Source organism: Cebidichthys violaceus, unplaced genomic scaffold, assembly GCF_023349555.1.
Source record: "Cebidichthys violaceus isolate CVI_PGR_0920_01 unplaced genomic scaffold, fCebVio1.0.p SCAF_80, whole genome shotgun sequence".
Taxonomy (NCBI): domain Eukaryota; kingdom Metazoa; phylum Chordata; class Actinopteri; order Perciformes; family Stichaeidae; genus Cebidichthys; species Cebidichthys violaceus.
Genome location: NW_027176965.1, coordinates 697 through 24,914, shown reverse-complemented (window position 1 = coordinate 24,914; position 24,218 = coordinate 697). Strand labels below are relative to the sequence as shown.

The following is a 24,218-nucleotide window of genomic DNA, read 5'->3' as shown; positions in this document are numbered from 1 at the left end:
CTGTGTCAGCTCAGCAGTCAGCAGATCCACGCTAGAAGTTCATTTAGGCATATTCATTTTATATTCATTTATATATTGTATTAGTCAATGATATTTTCAGTCTGTATGTTTTCTGCAAATAACTTTTCTGAATGCCAATATTTTTTATTTGAAAATCTAAATAAAACGTAGGCAATAATTCACAAGTTAATTTTCAAGGACAGATTTAACACAGGCACATATTCATAGACCGTAAGACTGAACCTTTATTATTAGCGCTAGGCTGTGATGCTGCATTAGCGCCCTCTTGTGTTGACACAGTGCATTGCAAGGAGATAGCAACACTGCAGACTGTGCAGAAACTCTGGGCAGCCTGTGATATAAGAACACAAGCAACACTTATCAATGTTGTTACAGGAAATGTATTTAAAGGCATGCTATTTGAAGTAACACGGATGTGAGTCTTTTTCTTATGTGAATACACAGCTTCTGTTTGTGTCTGATGTGTCGCAGCTGCATTAAAATAGCTGAGTAGAAAGGAAGTGGAAGCAAGACCAGAAATGTGCCATCCTGTTTGCATACAGTAAAAACTTCCCGAGTGTAATCCACAATAAAGTGCATGTGATTTATAGGTCAGAATGGCCTGGCAGGTTTTACGGCCTGGGTGTACATGAGGAAGCGAAAATATGTTGCTGGCCTTTTACAAGTCAAGACTGGACTTTGATTTTACTTTTATTTTGTTGCAACCCAAGCTGAAGCACAGCCTCAGACTGTCACAACCAAGAAGACACCGTTCGGAGTAGCTGCTGCTCCTTAACAGGAAACAGGCTGACTACTGAGTTAAGAGAACTTTTGATGGGAGAAAAGCTCCCAAGGGTGCCAGGTGGAGCCCGGCTCCACGGTGACGGTTTGAGTGGACCAGTGCAGACCCTCAGGGTTAAGATGGTGCTTCTGGGAAGCTCTGGTGTGGGAAAGTCCAGTCTGGCACTGCGATTTGACAAGGATGAATTTAGGAGTATGACACCTACTGTAGGCTGTGAGTATATGACACTCAGAGCTTTGCATAGAAATTGTTGATACATATCAGAGTGAAATATTGATACTGAAAGGTAGTAACCAAAATAGTTTGAAATGTTTTTGGAAAGAACCAAGCCAGCTGTTCCCCATGTTTCCAGTCTTAATGCTAAGCTAGGCTAACATCTCCTGGCTGTAGCTACATAGGTCTAAATAACCCGAGCTAATAAACCAAAATGTAAAACTTGAATCTTTATCATAGTTTTATAGCTGCGTAATATTTTAGCTTGACATGTTACTGACACTTATGGTGGGGATTTCATACACATGTTCATATCTACTGATTCAAACAATATTTCTTCACAAGCTTTATTGCAAATATGATCCAGCCAGGAACATCTCCAAAGACTCAGCAGTGAACCACTGAATCCCCTCTGGTGTCCTTGTGCTGTCTGCCCCCCCCCCTCAGGTGCCTACCTGACCCGGGTGGTGCATCTGAGCGATGTCTCTCTTCGCTTTGAGATATGGGACACGGCCGGGCAGGAGAAGTACCACAGCATCACCCCGCTGTACTACAGAGGGGCCCACGCTGCGCTCCTGGTCTATGATGTCAGCCAGAGGGTAAAAGGAGCCCACACCTGAACATGGAAGCGGCTTTGTCTCGTCTCATTGTGGCTGGTGCTTGTGCCATTATCGTGTCCTTGTCCATGTTTGTGTCACTGTAGGAAACGTTCGTCAGAGCTCAAGTGTGGCTCAAAGAGCTTGAGAAACAGTACATCCCAGGATCTACCGTCGTGTGGCTGGTAGGCAACAAGGTGGATCGGGCCCAGGATCGACAAGTCTCAGTGCAGGTATGCACTCCCACGGGAAATCCAATCAAACAATCCCTGTTTCACACGTCACATACTGTCCATGACGTGCAATTTCTGTTTTTGTTTTGTTTGATGTCGTCACACAGGAAGGACAGAGTCTGGCCAATGACAGGGGCTTATTGTTTACAGAGACGTCGGCCCTGTCGGGGGATCAGGTCTGCGAGCTGCTGCTGGCTGTAGGTAAGTCTGAGTATTAAAGGAACCGCAATAAAGAGGTTGTTTTGAGACTTCTGGTGCCTGAACTCAGCCTCCCAGGCCGTGTTTAAAACATAATAAAAGACTATGCGGGTTAAGGTTGTTGTTAGGGTCTCCTGATATTACTAGAGGAAGCTGGATTTAGTCACGGTCTTCCTGACAGACTTATCCATGGGGACAAAGGTCCAGAGACAGACAGCTTATCTACCACTAGAGGGCAGTAGATGCAAACATGAGGAGGACATAGGCCGCTTCATCTCTAATCTACACATATGAAAACTGTAACATAATGTAACATAAGTCCAGGTCTGAGGTGCCAGTTTTCTTTTTACAGCTCTAAAATGTCAGCATGCTCCTGTGCACTGCAACTCTTTGCTAACCGAGCTCTGATTTCAGCCCACAGAGTGCACGAGTGTATCGGAGCGCAGCAGGGAGGTCTGTCAGAGTGGCGGGAAACGGCACACGTGGATCTGCATCGTAGAGACAAGTTCAATCCTTTTGCATCCTGCTGCAAAGTTGGACCCTAACCTCTGTGACTGTCAGTTGTGTTGCTGCTTGTCTTTGTTCCTCTGTCTTTATCATTTTAATGTTCCTCTGAGTCTAAGTCTCAACGTTTTTTTACTGTATTTATGGTATACATAAAAAAATCTTTGGTTCTCCGGCTGTTTGATTGGACGGACAGAAGTGCATTTATCCTGCAATGTGACTGGAGGTGGAGAGTTGTTGTACTTGAGGCTAAACGCTGCTCACTACTATTCATGCAGGATACGTCCTTGTGTTGCATTTGCTGGACTGCTTTTCCTCAGTGGGTTTAGGACCAGCCCCCTCAGTCCCTGTCTATGCCAGATGTTGGACTGATGCCTCATTCAGGGTCTCCTGTCTGTGATTAAACTGAGCGGAGATCCCCCCCCCCCACCCCCCCAAGTCAGAGTTCTGTTTAGTGGGGTTGCCAAATTTCCCTTTTTTTACACAATAGAGACCCAGTGAAGTTCAATAAAGTTTATAATAAAAAACTATTTGAACAGTCCAAATTTTGAAAGTATTTCCACTGTGGGACAATGCGCTGCTTTCTGCTGGTCTGGATTTGGAAATGATTTAATTTTTTCCCGTAGTGGGGGAGTCACAGAAGCACTGTGAGTGATACATACATTTGCCTGAATTGCACAACTTTATAATAGCAAATAAAACTCCAAAGTCCTTAAAAAATTCTCTATTTTTTAATAGAGTCACTATTATCTTAGCGCCGCCTCTTAAGTTCAGCTCATGGTTATTAAAGCTACTCCAAGAAACTTTCAATTTATGTCAATTTTGGCAGCCCCTGTGGATTAATGTGGTAGTGTTTGTGAGCACCAGAGCCCCTTGAGAAAACCTCTCATTTTACTGCAGCAGAGTGTGTCAGTCAGTCCTGGTTCTGGTTCTCCCCCGTGCCTCCCTTCCCTCCAGCTGGCCCAGCAACGCGGCCTGGGTCTCCAGCAGCGTGAAGGAGCAGTGATGGGCCGGTCACTCCAGGAGGCCCTCCTGGAGGCCCTCCTGGAGTTGGAGCCGAAGCAGTTTCTGCTGAACCGGCACGATTTCATTTGATTTTGCACAGAATCTGACGCAGTAGCACCAACGAGAAGCATTGATTATAACTTTAAATAAACAGCAAATCATCTCTCTGGTGGGCTTGTTTGCTTATTTAGGTCATATGGAGCCATCGCTATCACAGTTAAAAGTTCCTCTCATTAACTTTAAGTGAATCAGCTCGTAGAGAGGAGGATGGCGTGGTTGGATGTAGGCCGTCCTTAACTGACATACGCGTACAGGTACATAACTTAAGCTACGCAACAAACATTACATTTGTCTCAACCCAAACCATGATCTTTTTCTACACCTAACAACTCGTTTTGTTTTTCAATTCACGACATTAACCACGTGGTTTTTACTTTCACCTTCACAACCTGCTTGTTGCAATTTAGTCTGTAGTAATTGAATGGTGGCGATAACAACTTATCACCACCAGTAGGGACTCATTTTGTAACGAGGGCACTGATGAATTAAGTAAAACCAAACGGCAAGACTCCCCCTGAAACCTGAAATAACGTTTTTATGTTCCACTTTTCTATGGATCAAACAAAAAAGATGGCAATACATATATATACATATTGATATGAGCTTTTCACCTTTTAAGAAATAAAGGCTTTTCCCAAAAATATTGAACCATTTGTTTTTAAGAAGTCTTGATGCATGAATGCTTCTGTGTTCATTCCAGTGATGCTGCTGCATGCTTTTTTTTTTCTGGCATAATGGTTTGCAAATGTGTGATGTAAAATAATCTGTTTTGGATTAAATGGACTGTGCATGCCACGATAATAAACATCATAAATATTGTCCCTATGCTTCAATAACACCTTTTTACAAATGGTAAAAACAGTATTTCTGTTTGCATTGGGCCTCTTGAAGCTTCCGTACAGAGTGACTTCTCTCTGCAGTCACTTGCTCTTTGAACAACGTTCTCGCATGTTTTTTTTTTGCGTACACACAACAGGTTTTTCTCTGCAGGACTTCTCACAGCTGGGTGATCTAAAACATGGCGGAGATCTGAGGGGATGATCGTCACTGAAACCAGGCTTTGTTGGGCCGATCGAACCCAAGCTCCCTTAAGACCCGAGGGGCCGCTGGTCCTCGTTTGGGTTGGATGCTTCACAGAATCAAAGAAACACCTCATGCTGAGTAGATGAAATGCAGAGAAATGATTTGGTTGTCATTATGAGTGTATAAATCTTTTGAATGAAAACCTTCAGGACTGCTGTTTCAGATTATGCAGATGTTGTGCAAACCCCTTGAGTGATACCAAACAGCTGATTCCTTTGAAGCTGTTGAGATGAATACAACAAAAGTGAGGAAAAACTGCAGTAGGAAGAAGTGAAGAATTGTTTGAAGGATGCAAAAGTGAACTAATTTAACTAATTAAACATTTTTGATTCAACTTAAAGTTTTTGTAAAATGCTGTTTTGAGGTAAGAAGTAATTTATGTATTGAGGGCTTTTTAAATGTTTCTTTTTAAATTTAATAATTATGTATACATGAGTATCCACGATGAAACGTTTAATGATAAATGTTTTGCACTTTTCCTCTGACTACGTTTTCCAATAAAAGTAGTGTAGTGGATTAAAGTTACACATTGAAAATGTCACCTTGCTGCCCGAAAAAATTAAATACATTACACATTAAATTGTCAAAGAAAGCCGGCTCATTATTATGGAGTGATATCTATTTTATTTCATTTGATAATAGTTTCTTTATTGCATGTTGTTTTATTTAATTCCAGCATTGATATCATACACAATGCCATTTGGTGGTTGTTTTACTTCATAAATGAATCTGTAATAATCTGCAAAATGATGTAATTGGCCAATCACAGACTGTGATGACCAGTGGCAGTATGAATTAAAACAGAAATAAAACCTGACTTTGGTAAATGTTCACGGCACAGAGCGCTGCTCACTCCCTCTTCTAAAAAACACATTGTCTGTTTTATCACCTTCATCTCAGCAGACTGTTTGAATTGACTCTCTGGCTCCACTTTGCTGTTACTGGCAGCACTTGTGACCCAAGCAATATTTGGCCTGATTTATTTCTTCTTCTTCTTCTTCTTCTATAATTCTTCAATATTCACAGGAATATTGAACAATTACCGTTCGGAGGATTTCTTGTCGGACGGTTTGCCAAAACCAAACTGATGCTTCACTATCTCCAAGTTGAAACCTCAGGAGCTGAACAGGTGCAATGATGACTGGACCAGACGCTTCCTCCCTCCAGTGTGAACGAACAGCCCATCGCACGAACAACAGGAGAGTGATGTGCTGATGTAACCCGCCTCTCAAGAACAATATCAGATACATATCGCACCAGTAGCACCACGGAATCCACAGAGTATTTTGGATGTGGGGGGTGCTGTCGGATGCTGTAGCACGTTTCAAAGCGATGATCTCATCTGTCAGTCAAACACTATCCGTGGAAACGATACGATCAGACGGTGAATCTTCTGTCAACGCAGTTCACGTTTCCGCAAAGTAGGCGGCGCTCTTGGATTTCAAACAGTAAAACCGTTTTCATAAACCAAAATAACTATAGTCACGTTGCGGGTATGAATATGCTGTTTATTTCTACTTCAGTATTTGTGTATTGTAAAATGGCCTCTCTGGGTTGTTCATTTCCTGTAAGATCGAGGACCTTGATGGCAGTAGGCGAGTGCACACTGATGCAACAGGGAACCATCAGGGCTGTTAAGTCGAGGCATGACCACCACCGACTGAAATGAAAATTAAAAAAGCATTTTTTTAAATCTCTAAAGCACGGGCAACATATCACATGTTCTTCTGTCTCTTCTTTGGTGTGTCACTGTAATGTCGCTTGGCTGTGTATCATTTGATGTGGATTGCAGCTGTGTGCAGAACTATTGCCCGAGACATGAAGCACATCTTATCTTGTCTTATCTCAAAGGACCAAGCAAGTATGAAAGCGGCTGCCAACATGTCATTAACAAGAAGAGGCTGATTCCAGAAAAAACAATGCAGTTCTGCTACAGGAAGAGGTATCAAAGAGGAAACAAATGAACTGCTGTTTGATGACTCATCTATGGTCACAAACTACGCTGGTGGTCAAAAAGAAGAAAAAAAAGATAAAATGACAGTGTCAGTTTAGTTTGTAAATAATTTAATAAGACAAATGAGGGAAAAATAAACAATGTTACTGCATAATTAAAAGTTACACATATATTTAAAGTGATGTTTTAACAAAAAACTAAGTCAAACTGAATACCACTTTTTAAAGCTACAGAACAGATGACTAGTTCTCAAAGAATCTTTGACTGCAAAAGTCATATGATTCATTTCATTGTCATTGAGCCTTTGCAACCTGCATGGAAACATCTGCATCTGTGTGTTTCTCCGCTCTTTCACTGAGGGTTTGTCACCCGTCTGCATGTGCCAACAGTTCATGGAAATTCCCTGATCATCCGCTACGACAAAACTGAACATGAACCATTATAATGTCAAGCTTGGTGAGAAAATGAATTGTTCATGTTTCTGTTTGCTTTGTGTAATTGCAAATCAGACAGTCGACAATAAATCCAGCTGGTTCTCACTCCCACACAATAATACCAACAAACTAACTGATGGAGGCAGCGGCAGACCGGCAACTACTGTGTTCTGTGAGGAAAATGACTGTTTCTGTCAACGGAGACCGGAGGCTTTGAGCAAGGCTACAGCAAGGCAAAGTGGTGAAACTATTCTATATACTTAAACTGATGTTGATTCTTTTTAACGTAAACAATCCCTTAAATATAAAATGACTGATTATGTAGACGTAGTAAAAAGTCTTTAAAGCTCTCACTGGCAAAAATATGAGAACAAAATGTTAGCAAATTCACACGTTTACTATAAATGCCATTTAGATATTGTGCCATAATACACACAAGGAATGTGCATCAATGACTATTTTTATTTTATTCATATACATCACTATTTAACTAACCATATGAGACAGGCCTATGATATTAAAATGTTTAACTTTCTTGTTAACGTAAAATGTAAAAATATTTCAAACCGATATGTAGTTTGTTATTGCACAGGTTTTAGACAGGCTGCAAATATCACAATTTTAAATGTTGCTTTAATCTGGAAACGTTTTCATGTCTAGTCTAGAGATAGATATATAGATGTTTGAACATTGGAACACATAACTATAGATTCCAGATTAAAACAGGAAAATGTGAATGCTTTTGCAGAGTAAGGTGAGTACATTAACTTCATCAAGTACACCCTACGATGCAGGTCTAGCAACAGTAGTGCGTATCATGGGTGTGTTTCCATTAAATATAGTACGGTACCTAACCCAGTAAAATAGCACGACAATATCACAAGGAAGCAGTTTTAAATATAAATGTAAGCACTCCCATCCCGGTCGACAGTCTCCGATGCTTAAATAGGAATCTCAGCTTAATTTCAGTCCATTACGAACTGCTATGACAACAAACGTGGTCACATGATGCTCAGCCTTCTCCTCATGAGTCCTGCATCATTACTGGTTTCTGCAATCAGAGGGAGACGGACAGAAAAAAAAAAACGGTGATTGGCTGTAATTAGTAATTATATAATCAATAATTTCATGCTCTGATTGGGTTAACTGATTCATTGTTAGCCATGAAATCATTCATAGCAACTGAGACACAAACATGAATACAATAGGAACTACGAGGTCTTTGACGTCCGTGCTGGCCTAAGTAAACCGCTCGGTGACTTATGAATCATCGTGTTGTGAGTGATTACTGCAGGCTGAAGAAAAGAAACTAACAATGTGTTAAAAGCACATTAAAGGGGAAATCAACCACCATGCATTGTTTCCTCTTAGAGCATCACAAGTGTGCAGAGAGCTCTAATCAAATAGTGGTAATCAAAGGGAAATCAAAGCTCTTGTTCAGCTGTGACTTCGTCCTGGACCGCTGGAGACTGGACCACAGCTTGGATTTTTTTTTTTGTGCATATTGCACGCACACTAATAAACGTTGAAGCATTGCAAAAGGTGTCTTATTCATAGTTAAAGAAGATTTATTTTAATTTTAAAGAGGATACACCTGAGGAGTATATTGCATGGCTGTCTTTTAAATCTCGATCATGAACTTTAAGCGCTTTCCAGAAATCTTGGCAGTCAAAGCAGCAACACCTGTGTTTTAAATTCTCGTGATAGATCACAGTAAACAGGCGTATACTTTTCATAACCAGCGTTTCTTTCGCTAATCTAATCAAACCTTTTGATGTCTCAAAAGGATCCATGAACTGCTGTATTTAAAGTCAGGCCAAACTAAAGACATATTATTTAATACCAGAACAAATTTCTTTGTCTAGTATAAGAAATTAAGAAAATTAAACTATTTAATATTAGCTGGATTGAATAACTGAATAAAGTTAATTGGGACGTTGATCATACATTCTCAATAATGCAAGAATTTGATAGAATTTGTATATTTGATTGAAAAAGAAGAAGCAAAAATAAAAGGAAATACAATTATTTAAAACCATCACAAAGCCTGATTGGAAATCAACCACCAGATGATCCACCAGTAGAAGAAGTGAAAGCCCAGTGAAGAGTTCCTTTCCAACATTAGATCCATTTGGAGGAAAAAGACATCTGAGGAACTGCTGTGACAGTTTTTATAAATGCACATATTTGCTATCTCGCTAAGATTATGTCACACTGTTGAATGTAAGGCTACAGCTAGCTGCCAGTGACATTAGCATAGCTTAGCACAGCTAGCCTAGCTCGGTCCAAAGGTAAAAAAACTCCACCAGTACCAGCACCTCTAAAGCTCACTAACCAAAGTGTAAAAACAACAGGTTTGTGTTGGTAGGCAGATTTTGTTTAACCTTTAGATAGAGCCAGCTAGCCAGGCTAGCAGTAACTGTCCATCGTTGTGACGGCCCATTATTCTGAAACCCAACAGTCCAAAAATGTTGCATTGGACCAAAAGCCTGTTTGTCCGACAGCCCGGAAAACCAATCAGAGACAGAGTAGGGTGGGTAATGTCTTACCAACAAACATATTGCACTCTGGAAGGTCGGATGAGTGCTTCTGCACAATAACTAGCCATGTGCTTCTGTTCGATGCAGGGACAGAAAGTCTTTTCTGAGCAATTGGCTTTTGTTTTTCTTCAAGATAACGGGTTGTTGGACAAATGGGCTTTCGGTCCAATGGGACAATTTTTTTCAGACAATTGGGGTTTCAAAACAATGCGATGGCACAGTTTCCAGGCTTTATGCTAAGCCAAGCTTCCTGACGATCAGTCTTCTAATCTAACTCTCAGCAATGAAGTGTATTCCCCAAAAATGTCTGACTTCTTTACGTTGACCATCCAATATCTTCAAGACAGACAATCCAGATTATTACATTTTGTTGCTGTTTTTTCTCAAATGGTAGCTATATGATGTTGGAACAGAACTCTTCAATGCACCCAGCGCCGTACAGTGGGGTCATACCGCACAGGGGGCCTTGGTCTTGGGCTTAGCCACTGGGTTCCTCTGTGTCAGGGAGCCCCTGTAGAAGGAGTTTCTCACAAACTTGTCCACCTGGCCTGCAAACATACAGCAGCTGCATTGTACATCCATGTTCTACTGGCTGGCTTTTTAAAATCTCAGATTGTGGTTTCCTATTTCAACCATTATGACATTATTGGGAAAAGTGAATTAGAAGCATTCAGTCTTCTCTTAATAACAGTTCTTGAGTCTACATTGCCCCAGTAGATGTTCCCAGTGGCAAACACCTACTTTGAGGTTAACAGACGTATTGCATAACCACTACTCTGCTTGAAACGTTCTTCCATTTATAGCTTAATACGCCTGTGGGAATCCTGCCTGTAGAGAATTTGAGTATCTGACATACAGCTGGGAATGGATGCTGTAGTGCAATAGGACGCAGTGTTCCCCAGCTCACAAAAGAGATCCTCATGTGTTCCGAGTATAACGAGGTTAAGATGTTCTGAGTCAGGCGGAAGGCCCTGGGGATCACGCTCAAGGGCAGCAGTGTCGGTTCTTACTTGTGGGAAAGTTGTAGGAGAGTCTTCTCGCTTGGATCGGGATTGCAGACTAGAAGCCACCAAAGACGAAATCAAAAAGAAAAGAAGAAAAATGTTGAATGTGAGAAATATATGGCCTGTCAGCCATTTTGGCACCTTTGAGGGTAGAAATATTTATCAGAGACAGACCTGCTGAGGGGATGGAAACGATGTTATTGGTTGATTTGAATCGAAGAGGGCGGGGCCACAGAACTGGGAGTCATATTCAAGACCATCAAGTCCGTGCCACTATCGGTAAACATGTACAAGTATCACGCCGTTTCCTAACTGATTACTTCCCTTTAAAGAACACGCAAATTCTCCAAGAAATATTTAACGAGGATTCTTCTCTAATAAGTCAAACGCAAAGTACAGAGATACAATAAATACATTTTAAAAATGTGACTCAAGTGTCTGTTCATTTTAAAACGAGTCAATACTACTACTGAACACTAGATGTAAAAGAAAGAAGCACTCTCCAGACTATCTTTATCAGCGGCCTTGTATTCTTGGATAACGCACAAATGTGTTAAATTGTTAATGTCAGATATGCAGGCCTCCTAATTAAATGCATATGTTACTGCTTCAAATGAGATGACAGAATGCAGGTACTTTGATTTGGAGTTTCAACTCCCAGTGAGTGCTCAGCTTGATTTAAGTCATTTGAGGCGTTTCTCTTCTGGCTCATCTCTAAGGAGCCTATAAAGGCAACCAGTTGGATTAAAGCTGCCTTCAGAACAATATCAAAAGTATTTTATACCATCAGACGTGTTCATATTAACCTGCTCTGACTCTGACACTCAAATGAAATGAACGTCTTTACCTTTCTTCTCTTATCCACTGGCATGCCAGCAGCATTCAGGGCAGCAATCCTGTTCTCTATGTAGGAGACCTTGGGAACAAAAAGCGAGACGGTGACTCTGCACACTGCTCTGTCTCTTCGACACAGATCTAATGTGCCAACTAAGCTTAACTCAGCTTCTGCTCTTAGCTTACCTCACTCTGGGCGTTCTGGACGTTGGCAGCTGCTTGAGCTACCTTGTCCTCCAGCTCAACCAGTAAGGCCGTTGAGCCTTTGAAGCCTGCCGTTGACCCCTCCTCTAGGGGGTGCCACTTCCTCTCCAGGCTGTCTGTTGAGTGGTTTGTCTTCAAGACAAACGTGAGGAAATAGAGAAAATATATATATATATATATATATATATATATATATATATATATATGAATGAGTATTTCACATCAAAACTTCATCAAGCACTTTTTTTTTTGTGGGGGTGGTTGGGCATTTAATGCCTTCATTATATAATCAACAGTAGAGTGATGACAGAATGACTCGGGGTCAGGGCTAACACCTTGTTGGCCCTGACCTACACATAACATCATATAACATCAAAACTATTGAATTTAAGCCGTTTATTTAGACCTGAAATGTTTTAAAATGAACATTTCAGATCGTTATCGTTTAAAAAAGTGATTTGGGTAAAGAAAAAGATTATTGGCTAATCTCAATCAATCTCTTTTTTTCTGAAAACGTTTGTTTAGAATTGTGAATTTGTGCTTTCTGTATATGTAAACCTCAACAGACTGTTCGTTTAGTTGCCTGGACGTACCAAACCTCAAACAACATGTCATGTGATCCATTTTTGTAGCTTTCATTTTGAACAGTTTTTGAAAAAAAGTACCGACAAGTAATGTGGTCCTGATCAGAAGTACGCTTTTTGGAAGGTAATGACACACAACCTGCTGTGTTGTTTAGGTTGGAGGTCTAGTTATGGAGCAATCGGTGGATAAAAAGTCCAAAGTCTCCTCATCTGAAAGGATGGATTTCCAAATCAGCCCTATCAGATAATGGTCTTGGTATTCACTATATGAACGGCATATCCTGTAGTTGCTATAAATACTTTTTTCATTGATTTTTTTTCTTTCTCAAATGGTAGCTATATGATGTTGGAACTGAACCTTGGTCTTGGGCTTATAGCCACTGGGTTCCTCTGTGTCAGGGAGCCCCATGGTCTACTGGCTACAGTTAGTACTGTTATGAAGTCAGATTGTGGTTTCCTAATTCATTTTGTTACGGACCTAAAATTGTAAAATTACAGATGGAGACTAGCTATGACGTTATTGAAAAAGTGAATTAGAGAAGCATTCCGTCTTCACTAAACATATATAGTACAATATCCGCCTGTGGGAATCCTGCATGTGGATAATGTTCTTGGTATTTATTACACATATAGTCAATGAAGCACAACAAGTTGTGGTTTGACGATAAGCAGAACAGAAGGGCTGCTGTGAGATCACAGGTTGACCTTTGCTCCCAACAGTCAAACTGGAAACAAGACAGCCGTGCTGCAAAACCATCACAAGTTCCTCAGGTCGTAACTGAGTGTTCTCCTGCTTATGTGTGAGGGCTTGCGGATGGAACAGGCCTATAGTACAGTGATGTTAATAACACAATATCATTACACACCAGAGCACTGTTTGCTTTTAAGGGAAAGAAATGGCAGAAAAAAACCCCGTTCAGGCAGCTTAGCACAGCGGCTAAGAAAGAGTCCATTCTGTGTTTCAGTTGTAAAGGAAAAATAAATGCTAAGGCTGAGTGACTTGATTTATGACTAGTGTGTGCTTCAAATGGATTCCTGCAGAGGTGGTATGGAATTTCATGAGCCAGGCTCTTTTCCTCCGAGTTTGGAACAGAGTGTGCAACAATCCAGATGTGCAGTATGTATGTTTTTGATGAACTTTCTGGCATCAAACGCTTGCGTTGTCAATACAGAACCTTAGTTTTTCTGCTGACACTTTTGCTCATTAAATCGGCCACAGTTGTCCGTACCTTCTGAGACTCAGTCAGCCGCTCCTCCTCAAGTCTGCAGAGAATGACGCTCGTCTGGGATGTGGGTCTGGTTGGTATTCTGGAGGGCTTGGCCTCCACCTCTGGGCTCCTCCATGCTGGGATCTCTTGGGAGGAGTGCGGCCCGCCGGGCTCGTCCTCGTCGGAGGTTAGGTCGTGGTCACTGATGTTGTCCGTCATCTCGTGCAGCTTCTGTCTCAGTTGCTGCTCCTCTAAGTCCACTTCCTCACAGCGAGGAAGAGGAGAGGTGCTGTTTGGAGTCGCAGGAGCCTGGCTGGTCTGCAGGAGCAGAGCGGAGAATATGTGTTTGATTTCGTGCTCATCGCTCGTTGACTCCACCAAAGTGAAGAAAAGTTTGGTCGTTACGTTAGCATATCCAGCTAAAGCAAAAGCGAACTGCGGCCCACAGAGGCCCGCTGCGGAGGACATGCTTGACTCCCGAGAGCCCTGATACCCCGCCCCCGCCAGCTTCTTTAGTAAAAAGATCATTAATATTCAACGCGTAGCATGTTTGAATTGCACCTAATTCGACAAAGCTTTCTCTTGTTCCACAACTATACACCCGCCAAGGGTGAAGTAAATCTGATGGACGGTTCTCGAGATATGCGAAGGACACATACAGACGGAAAGAGAAGCCTTGCTATGTAAGTAGATCATCAAAAGAAAGAAAAAACGGTGAGCTCGAGGCAATACAGCAAAAGTTATCTTTCGTTTGGATTTACTTTCATTTTCATCTAAACAGGCCCAGGTTTCACACTGAGTGAGGATCCACAAATTGAGAGACTTGTAATTAAATTGTCAGCATATATGCTGTACAATATACAATGTGTCATTTGGTTGTTGGTGTGCCGCGGGATCTTTTTAATGTAAAAAATGTAGCGTGACTCAGAAAAGGTTGAAAAACACTCACTAAGAATTCTTATTCAAATCCAAGATTTCAGACTTCATTCTTAGAACTCTGACTTTATTCTCAGAATTCTGACTTTATTCTCAGAATTCTGACTTTATTCTCAGAATTCTGACTTTATTCTTAGAATTCTGACTTTATTCTCAGAATTCTGACTTTATTCTTAGAACTCTGACTTTATTCTTAGAACTCTGACTTTATTCTTAGAACTCTGACTTTATTCTCAGAATTCAGACTTCATTCTTAGAACTCTGACTTTATTCTCAGAATTCTGACTTTATTCTCAGAATTCTGACTTTATTCTCAGAATTCTGACTTTATTCATAGAATTCTGACTTTATTCTTAGAACTCTGATTATATTCTCATAATTCTGATTTTAAGACTAAGAATTATGACTTTATTCTCAGAATTGTCACTCTCAGAATTGATACAATATTCTCAGAAGTCTGACTTTAATCTCGGCATTTTTGACTTTAAACTGTTGACTTGTTGCTGCGCCCCCCCCCCCCCCCACCATGGCGCTGTGCATTGTTAAACAGGAACTAGCAGGTCTAGAAGACGGATTGATGGGTCATACAGTACATGGATGCATGAAAGCGTGAGAACTCTCCTGTTCCTACACTCATCAGCTGGACATTAACACAGACATGTTGCGTGCAAACTCAGACAAAACCAGCCCAACATATGCTATATGCTAATTGATCTAAGCTGCGCTGTGCCACAAGAGAGAGGTAAAGCATGAATCTCTCAAATATCGCTCTCATTTGAAGCACAATAGCCACTAATTACCAGCCGAGCTCTGTTTACGCTTTGCTGTTTTTGTGGGTTGGATCATTTTCTGATTATATTGGTGTGGATTTCAGAGCCCACGGCCCAATTAAAAACATACACCAGACCCACATGAGTCATCCGTGTTGATGACAGGAGGATGAATATGAGGAACTGTGTGTGTCTCTCCACCCCAAAGACTAAACAATGAGCTGCAAATAAAATGCGATCGTGGTAACAACTATACTTAGAAGTATCACACTTCACTCCTCACCAACGGCGACAAAGTACGAATGAATACAAAGCACCGAGCAGACCAACACACACTAACTGGTTCCCTTGCACATAATTGCATTTTCAAACAGGTAAGTGGCTACAGTCGAAGCCGCTGCACACACACACACACATGGAAACGTGGCAGTCACTCGGGGGTCATTCCAGTAAAGTCTGCGAGGATGAAGGCCAAGTTCCAGAATATGATCTCCATCAGTCCTTTAATCATCATCAGCTGTGTGCGCAGCAAAGACCTGTGAATGCAGCAGGGTGCTGTCTGAGGAAAGACAGGACTTCATAATATTGCTCTGGAACATGTGGCCAGTCAAGCGCACGGATCATATTTCATGTGTAGTTTAATAAAGCTGAACGTTTGCTGCTCACTCTATTCTTGGTGCGTCACTTTCTACTTTTTGCCGCATGTAATGAGACCGACGAAGGACTAATCACAGTCCCTGTTGCTATGGTAATGTACACGCAAACATGTTTTTTTTTTTTTTATGATTTAAACTCTCATTCTCCTCCTCATCTAATTTCCAAAGCCTCCTTCTGCAACAGCAGGGCTGAGGTTTGACGATGGTTACGAACGATTACTTGGCAACTGTGACGTGATATTTCAATGGATTCACCTCGTGGTCTGTTGAGGTGACCTTCTGCTCCAAGTGGTTCAAGAGGGTCTCAATGGCTGACATGCGTCTGTTCATTTCAGTGATCTGGAGGAAGACGGGGAGAGTCAGATGATGAAGACAAGATATGATGAAGAACGTCAGCCGGTAGTAGGATATCAGAGGCATAGAGGAATGATTGCATTAGAGAAAAAAAAAGGTCACCACACATGTATTAATAGTCTCTTCAAAACAAGATTATAGAATACAGGATGCTGTCGAAATCACGCTCTGAATAACAACTTGCCATATGATATCAATTTCCCTCAGACTGAACAAATCAAACATCGTCAGAGTCTGAGCTCTGAGCCACATCCCCTCATTCCCAAATGTGTTTTCACTGTAATTGAGAGAGTCCGCTCTAAAATGACTCGGGCGAAGCCTCAGCAGTCCAGATGCAGAGAGAGTAAACCTCGACTGAAGTCGGCTTATTTGGATAAAGGCTCATGATGCAATAATACCTTTTCCTTATTTTCCAGGGGGGGGGGGGCCCTGGGTTCAGAAACAGTCATCTTCAAATCAGGAAGTCAAGCAGACATCATTGCCCTGGGTTGTTTAAATTCTGCCTCTCATTCCTGAGATTCCCAAACCCAGACCATGACCTCGTAGCTAAACATAAGCACATATAACCTAATCACAATGGTGCATTCAGAAGAGCCTGTGTACATATGTGTGTTGTAGAAGGACGGGTTCCATCAGTGAGACAGCTGACTGAAAAAGACCATTGAAAGGCCTCGGAACACGGATCGGAAGATTATGGCCGCATGTGAAAGGTTTATTTGAGTTCTGAGTTTAGAGGCACAATTCTGACTTTATTCTCAGAATTGTGACTTTATTCTCAGAATTCTAATTTAACTCTAAACATTTTGATTCTTAATTTATTCTTAGAATTTTGACTTTAATCTAATAATTCTCAATTCATACTTAGAATTCGGACTTCATTCTCAGATTTAAATTTAGAACTTCAAATATAATTTTGACATGTGGCCTGAACTCACTTGTAGGGAAGCCTGTTTCTGCATTATCAATAATGCAATATTGTTAAGAAATTATATGATAACGATAAAAACTACTTTTTAACAGTTTATTTTATATACTACATCAAGTATTTGTTAATGATTACCAAATTATTTGTAAACCTTAAAAATAGTTTGTAAACGATCTATAAACTTTAACAAAGTTGCAGCACATGATCACAATACTTTTTGTAAAAGGATGATGAATACTTTGTAAAGCATCTCCAAAGATTACAGAATCAAGCGACATTCGTACGCAGGATGAGCAGCTGGTGTCTGAGGGATCCTGGTCCTAAACCAATGTGAAATACCACGGCTGCTTTTGATGTCTGACAGGCACATGTTTGGGCTGTCGGTTTTCTGCAGCATCCTGTTTGTGTCCCCCAGTCGGTGTGTTGGCCAGCTGTGCGACAATTTTGCCATGACGCCACATATCGAAGGCGGAAATCGTCACCAGGCCCGGCGGGACACCAGCTATCCTTAATAAAGAATATCGGTTCGGATAGTCAGAGTCAAACCTCAATCGCTAAAAATGAAAAAAGGGAAAATGATATCCATCTATTTAAGTTAGGGATATAGTGTGAGTTCTTGCAGATGTTCTTGGTGTCTGTCTGACGTAGCTGCAGAATCCGCTGATCTTCATCCAGTGACAAGAGTGCTACCTCAGCTTTATTAGCTGTGGGGCGCAATGGCAAAACATACTTCTTTTCTTCGCTTGTATTGCAAACTAGTACATTTCCAACACTGAAAATCACATCCCAAAAATATGATTGTGGTGGATGTTAAGGACAAGGATCATTACCGTGTTGTGGCTGGCAGGATTCAGCCACAGAGAGGATCTGACCGGGGAGACCCTCTTGAGTCTGAGCTGCAGAGAGCAAACACAGACCCACCGATGCCAACAGAGACAGAATCATTGTACCGTAATGAATGTCAGCGTGGGCAGTTTGTATTTCATGCTGTAGTCGAGCCCCGTGTGCCTTCCCATGCATGAACGTTTCCCCCGTCACTGGGACAAAGATAAACTGGAAAAAAAACCAACCAAGACCAGCGGGGCAATTCAAGCAATTGTTGTCTTTGTCATTCGCTAATTTAATAGTCTGCTTCTGTAGAGGAGCCGCCGATGAGCCGCTGCAACACAGCAGCTCCTCAGCAGCTGGCAGAGAGAGACTACGGGGAATTAAGGATCTATTTCGACCGAACCGGAGGAGCTGATTGTTGTGATCTTGTTTGGTAAAAAGAGAGAAAAACTTTCAGAAGGTGGGGAAAATATTTCCTTCATTGACATCTTGTGAGTTTCATTTAGTTTGTTTCTCAGACCGAAAGAGAGCTCCGCTGCTCGCGTGCAATGCATCCTGGTACATGTAGGCACGCCTGGCATGGCTCCACCAGCAGGAGACTTCAGCCTTCCTAGTTCTTCTTCAGTGGACTACATTCACCATCAGCACCGATTGAACAGCCACATAAAATGTGTCAAATTTACCCTTTAAGTTCCACAGCCGGTTCTGAATCCAATCAAAGACACATGTAGGGCCAACAGTAGGGCACACGAGGACACGTGTAGACTCAGTGATTACTGACAGCGCTAACAAAAGTCAGCCAAACTAATGATGAACAAAGTCTGTTTTTTATCTGCTCAGAGCAGCAACAGTTGTGGCGATCCTTTCCAGGGACAGAGTTGTATATCACATAAATAGACACTGATGTAATGTATTTAACCTCCTTCTGATCTAGCAGCTGTCTGCCGTCAACTCAACGTGTCAGCCCGATCAACTCATGAGTGTGTGTGTGTGTGTGTGTGTGTGTGTGTATTAGAGGCTCAACATGTGCTGCTAGAAAGACCTGGAGCCCTGCTACCTTTTTGTCTTTCAGAAATGTGAATCCAAACCACAATTCATTATTGTACAGATCATATACGGTTGTTTTTTTTGCCAAATTTGTTCTCACAACCCAAACTGGGCATGATTAGACTATAGTTTTATGAGTTCTGTTTATGGCCTTTCTTGCTCATTTTAGCAGTGAAAAATTCCTTCCAACACAGCGTGTTGCAGTGAGCTCAGATATACCATGTGGTCAAATGTAGCTCGTTAAATGTTTGACTTTGTCCTTCCGTGACCTGAATAACACAAACATGGAAACATATATACATACATACATACATACATACATACATACATACATATATATATATATATATATATATATATAAATATCCAGTCAAGTCCACCACTTGGTCCACTTTATAATTTGATTCCCATGCTGGGGTAGTAATATTTAAAAGAAATGCCTCAAGATGATTATACAGATGTTCAGTTGGTCCCCTACCAACATGTCAAATAAAAAGTGTCCGTGGTTAATCTTGGTATAAATGACTTTTAGACTGTGCCAAAGTCTTGCATGTTAAACTTTTAGGATGAATCAATAAAAGCCATATGGATTGCATATACATGAGACAGAATATCTGTGCAGCGATGGGAATCGATTGTGTAAGGAGGTTGAACATTGTGGACTATGTCCCATTTCTGATTCCCGATGTGTTTCGGTTGTGGCCGTTCCCCTGCATGTTCCCTCGTGTTTAACCCTTCTCTGTGTCTCCAGCACTCCTGAATGTCTCTCTCTCTTCTCATTTCTCCCTTTGTACATCCTCGATTCCTTTCCTCGCCTCCTCTCCCCCGCTTCTTAGTCCCTGCCACCGGAGATGCGAGCGGAAGAGACGAGGAAGAGACGCGAGGAGAGAGGAGTCGAGCATTTCAATTAAATATGACATGTGGCACAGCTGCATCATCTGTCCTTTGTCACAGCTCTTTTCTACGTCACCGGTGACAAAACACTTCCGCAAAGGCTACGCCTGTGCGTCCTCCTCTCTCCCGTCTTCTGTATACTCAAGATCCATTTTAGGACTTTATACATCCTGCAAGGTGGCGCACTGTGATCGATCTCCATGTCACAGGCAGGAGGTCAGAGGAGACGAGGAGATGAGGAAGCACAAAATGAGAGGATCCTTCTGTCTTTGTATGAGTGCCTGTTTGGCGTGGCCTTCCTTCCAGGCTCCTGGTGCGGTCCACTTACCCACCAGCCTGCAAACGGCTCCTCATCCCTCCCAGTCTACATTCCCGTCTCCCAACAGCTCATCTACCTTCAGCTCATCTACCTTCAGGTTATCTTCTCCGGCTCTTCATCCACTCCTCGCTAGATTGACGTTCACTTACGCTTCACGCTGAACTCAAACACTTACTCTAGTGATTTTGCCTCCTGCTGTTTTCCCTTCTCTGACATTATTCTCATTGTTCTCCAGGATCCTCACTCGCCTGCCAGTATTCCCGCTTGTCTGTCTGCCTGCCAACCCTCGGAGAGCCAGGTTTTCCCCTCATCAAGTGTCGCTCACGCTGGCCAGCCACACGCCAGCATCACCGTTATTATTTTATACACAAAGCAGAGACAAGCGCTCACCTTTCACATATCTTTGAGACAGTTATGTAGTTGAGATGTGAATATAGGATTTATCCTGCTATTAACATGTAAAGTTCCCGGAGGAGACGTGTTATTAACGCTAATATGTGTATGTGTCTATACGTGCAGAATAGGCGTGGGCACAGGATTGGTTTTGATCCCATAACAAGTAGTAACAGGGCCAGAATCCCTGCTATTGATTTATATTGCTAAAAGCAGCTAATATACTTTTATGTGGGGGAGAGACATGTTTAATGATTCACGAGCTGAATGTATCATTAATAGGCTACTTCTGGAAACTAGATTTTTCCGAATTCATAAACATTCAGGAATTCAGTGTAAGATATGACTCGTAATAAAGACCTGCGGTGCGGGGTTCGGTGAGGTCAGGCTCTCCTGGGAGGTGTGGCTGCGGGGCCCAGATGAGACTGGTAGAGAGGGTAGAGCTGGCAGCGGTCGTCCTCCTCGGAGTCCTCGGGGCCGGGCAGATAGCTGCTGCTGCTCTGGGGGAACCAAGCACTCCCACTGCCACTGGAGGAGTAGCTGAGCCGGGAGACAGAGCGAGACGGAATAGTTTGGCCGTCGAGGTCATCTGGGAAAAAAACATGACGGCAAAATAAAAATGTCACTTTCTCATGGTAAATTATTTGTATTCAATCAACGCTACACAATATGATAAGCATGAAAAGAAGCCGTGCAACACGTTACAACACGAACATGACCAACTTTCACTTCTATGTAAATACAATTTTTTTTTTTAGCTCTCTGTATTTTCCTTAAACTTCGTAGGTGAGTGAACATTGTTGCCAACACTTCAGTGTGGGATCTGGGGACCCGAGATGCGGGTTTGTCCCGTCTTCACCTGGCTGTGGAGCTATTCCCAGGTACAGACCTTTGCGTTGATCCTTGAAAATCCGGTGGAAAACAGAGGCCACATCCGCCTCGGCGAGCATCGACTCCCTCTCGCCTACATCCATGTCCAGGATGTCTTGGGAGACGGGCGCCTGTGAATCAGGATGGAGAGCGGTCAGAGCTAATTTTGACCAACTGTCAAATGAGTAAAAAGGAGCTAATGATGCTGTTTCAGGCTTAGCTGGAAACGTAGCACCAGAGGAAGAAGGTGGGTGAAGGCATTGTCACCAATTTAATAAACTGAGGGCAAGAAATGATAACAATGACAATAACAAGACGTATTGCATTGTTATTCCGAGCTACATGATTATAAGAGAATCCCACAACTTGGTGAATTTGGTTTCCCGCTAGTAAAAGCATTAATAGCGGCACATATACTCTTATTCATACTCTGCAGGCAGATTAACGTGACTATGGACTGTCTGTACCCTGCTGCTCTAAAATGAGAGGTTTTCTAAAAGGGACTCTGGTGCACGGAAACACTACCGCTTTTGTCCACAGGGGCCGCCAAAATCCACACAAAATGAAAGTTCCTCGTAGTAGATTTATGTGAAAAGATGCACTTTTAAAAGTGAAAGAAAGTGGTGTGTTGGAGTCTGTGATGTGATTAAGAAGATCTTTTGTAAATGACAAGAGGATTTGCTGAAACCACGAGTTGAAATTCATCACATGAATAAGTGGTTGAAATAATAAGATTGTGTTTTTCGTACATTGTTCTGTATCGTGTAATTTAAGATTCATTAGTGTTAAACTGTGATCTACATAGTGGTCTTGGGTCTGAGATCGACTGCTTTGGTCTCCACCCACATACCTCGGGGAATCCGCGACCTTTTCCTCATTGCAGTAAAGTCCTTGCTGAGGAAATTTACTGCCCTTTTTCAGGTATGTTGTGGATTTTAAACAGCTTCAACATGTCGGTATGAATCTGCTAACATGTCATACGCTTAAGAGAATGTTGGTACATTTTTGGGTACTTCACATGTACACACAGCAATATTTAGTAGTGATATTTTATTTGTTTTATCTGTATAATACGTTTTATGCACTTTAAGAGGGTTCTGAGGAGTTTTATTTAATAGTACTGAGTTAAAGCTAGTTTGTGCTCGGGAAATATCTCAAGTTCTGAATAGTGTTTAACATAAATAGCGTATGCACTCTCTACTCTCCTGTGAATCTCTTCCTCTCTCAATGATTCTATTTTTGTACAAACAATTGCAGTAAAGTTCTATTCTATATTTATACAATTCCAACCTCTTAATTTAGTGTTTTACTGGCATTAGTTTGGTGTGTGGATGTTTGGTGTGTTGGTCAAGGCCAATAATGCAACAACTCTGCTTTCACAGTTCATTAGAGAGTCTATTTCCCAAGTGATCTCTCACTGATACAGCCATTGGGACTTGGTTTCATGCCACTGCATTTGGCAAAGATGCTTTTTGTCAGAGAGTTAATGTGCTGACAACGGAACAGAAGAGGAAACAACGGACACAAGCTGAAGAAGAAACAGACGATGAAGGCACGAAGATTAGTTCGGTTTGGGTAAAAGCTGGTTCTGGGGTCGTCCAGCTTCTTTCTATACCTGATTCGGCTGTCCTCTCGATTGGATTAAGTAGTCGCAGCCCAGTTCAAAATCAAAGGGGTCGACGGTTAACCGCCTTTTGGTCTTTTTCATCTTCGGAGAGCAGAAAGGGAAACACCATCACCACCAGAGAGGAGAGAGGAGAGAGTAGGGAGATGATTCAAATGAAAAAGTGTAGACCTGAAGAGAGTAAGGAAAAAAACACTAGCACGCTATTATGATGGGCCCTAGTGCATGCTAGCTCCTATGACGACACACACACACACACACACACACACACACACACACACACACACACACACACACACGTACTTGTCCTACACTAGCTACCGTATTTTGTGCTGTATAGTCACATGATCATATAGAAATGTGACATTGGAAAACATCAACATGCATATTACCCAGCAGTCATTATTACATACACGACAAAAATACCAAAGAAATTAAGAAATTATTCTTATAATTGAATTAAGTCATTTTATAGTTTATGTAGAGAAAACATATCATGTTGTTATATATTGGTACTGACTAAAGATGACTGAGTTGGTTTTGCATAACACAACTTGGCAGCGTAACACATTGATGGAGGGCCCCTCCTACCTCCAACTACCCGGACCACTTGAACCCCAATGTACAACGTAACCAATTTCTTAATTGTTTCTTTTGGAGAACATTAGCCCATATGTGGCGATTTAAAAAAAGAAAAATACAGAAGGATGGAAAAACTACACGCTTGAGTCCTTAAAGACTCCTCTAATCCTCTGGATAAAATAATATTTAGTCTGTTGCACAATAAAAAAACAACCTTAACCCGTTTGTCTAATTGCAACTACATTTTCTAATCCTGGCCACAAATGAGATTATATAAAGTTCATGACAAATTGAGCATTTATCATTGTAGGCTACCATTTTAGTTTGGATTTGCAGGATAAGGAATATTTATTCCAAATGCTTAAATGAGTCTTCCAGAACAGCGGTACGTGTTGTTAAACAACCTGGGCTGCTGGGTATATATCGAGAACGTCTTCTATGCTATTTGAGTATGTGGCCTAGGAAAACTGGACTTCTTGTAAGACCCAGCTTCAAGCCCAGTGTTGTTGACAGAGGACCCAGTCTCACCTTTGAGCTGGACACTGAATCCAGGCTCTGAAAACC

General features: G+C 41.7%; 1 protein-coding gene and 1 pseudogene across 1 annotated transcript; one reads left to right on the top strand and one right to left on the bottom strand.

Annotated features, from left to right (window-relative positions):
* The first annotated feature begins 738 nt into the window (after positions 1 to 738).
* Positions 739 to 4,430, top strand: LOC137866303 (ras-related protein Rab-17-like). The gene is made up of 5 exons (XM_068702111.1): positions 739 to 1,015; positions 1,463 to 1,614; positions 1,719 to 1,844; positions 1,952 to 2,045; positions 2,457 to 4,430. The coding sequence occupies exons 1-5, from the start codon at positions 835 to 837 to the stop codon at positions 2,585 to 2,587; spliced, it is 684 nt and encodes a 227-aa protein (XP_068558212.1). The 5' UTR covers positions 739 to 834; the 3' UTR covers positions 2,588 to 4,430.
* A 994-nt stretch (positions 4,431 to 5,424) lies between these two features.
* On the bottom strand, positions 5,425 to 23,156 carry LOC137866326 (melanophilin-like; annotated as a pseudogene).
* Positions 23,157 to 24,218: the final 1,062 nt, after the last annotated feature.

Coding starts and splice junctions, on each gene's coding strand:
- LOC137866303 (XM_068702111.1), top strand. CDS start 835: ATGGGAGAAAAGCTCCCAAGGGTGCCAGGTGGAGCCCGGCTCCACGGT. Junction 1,016..1,462: donor TATGACACCTACTGTAGGCT/GTGAGTATATGA, acceptor CCCCCCCCTCAG/GTGCCTACCTGACCCGGGTG. Junction 1,615..1,718: donor TCTATGATGTCAGCCAGAGG/GTAAAAGGAGCC, acceptor GTGTCACTGTAG/GAAACGTTCGTCAGAGCTCA.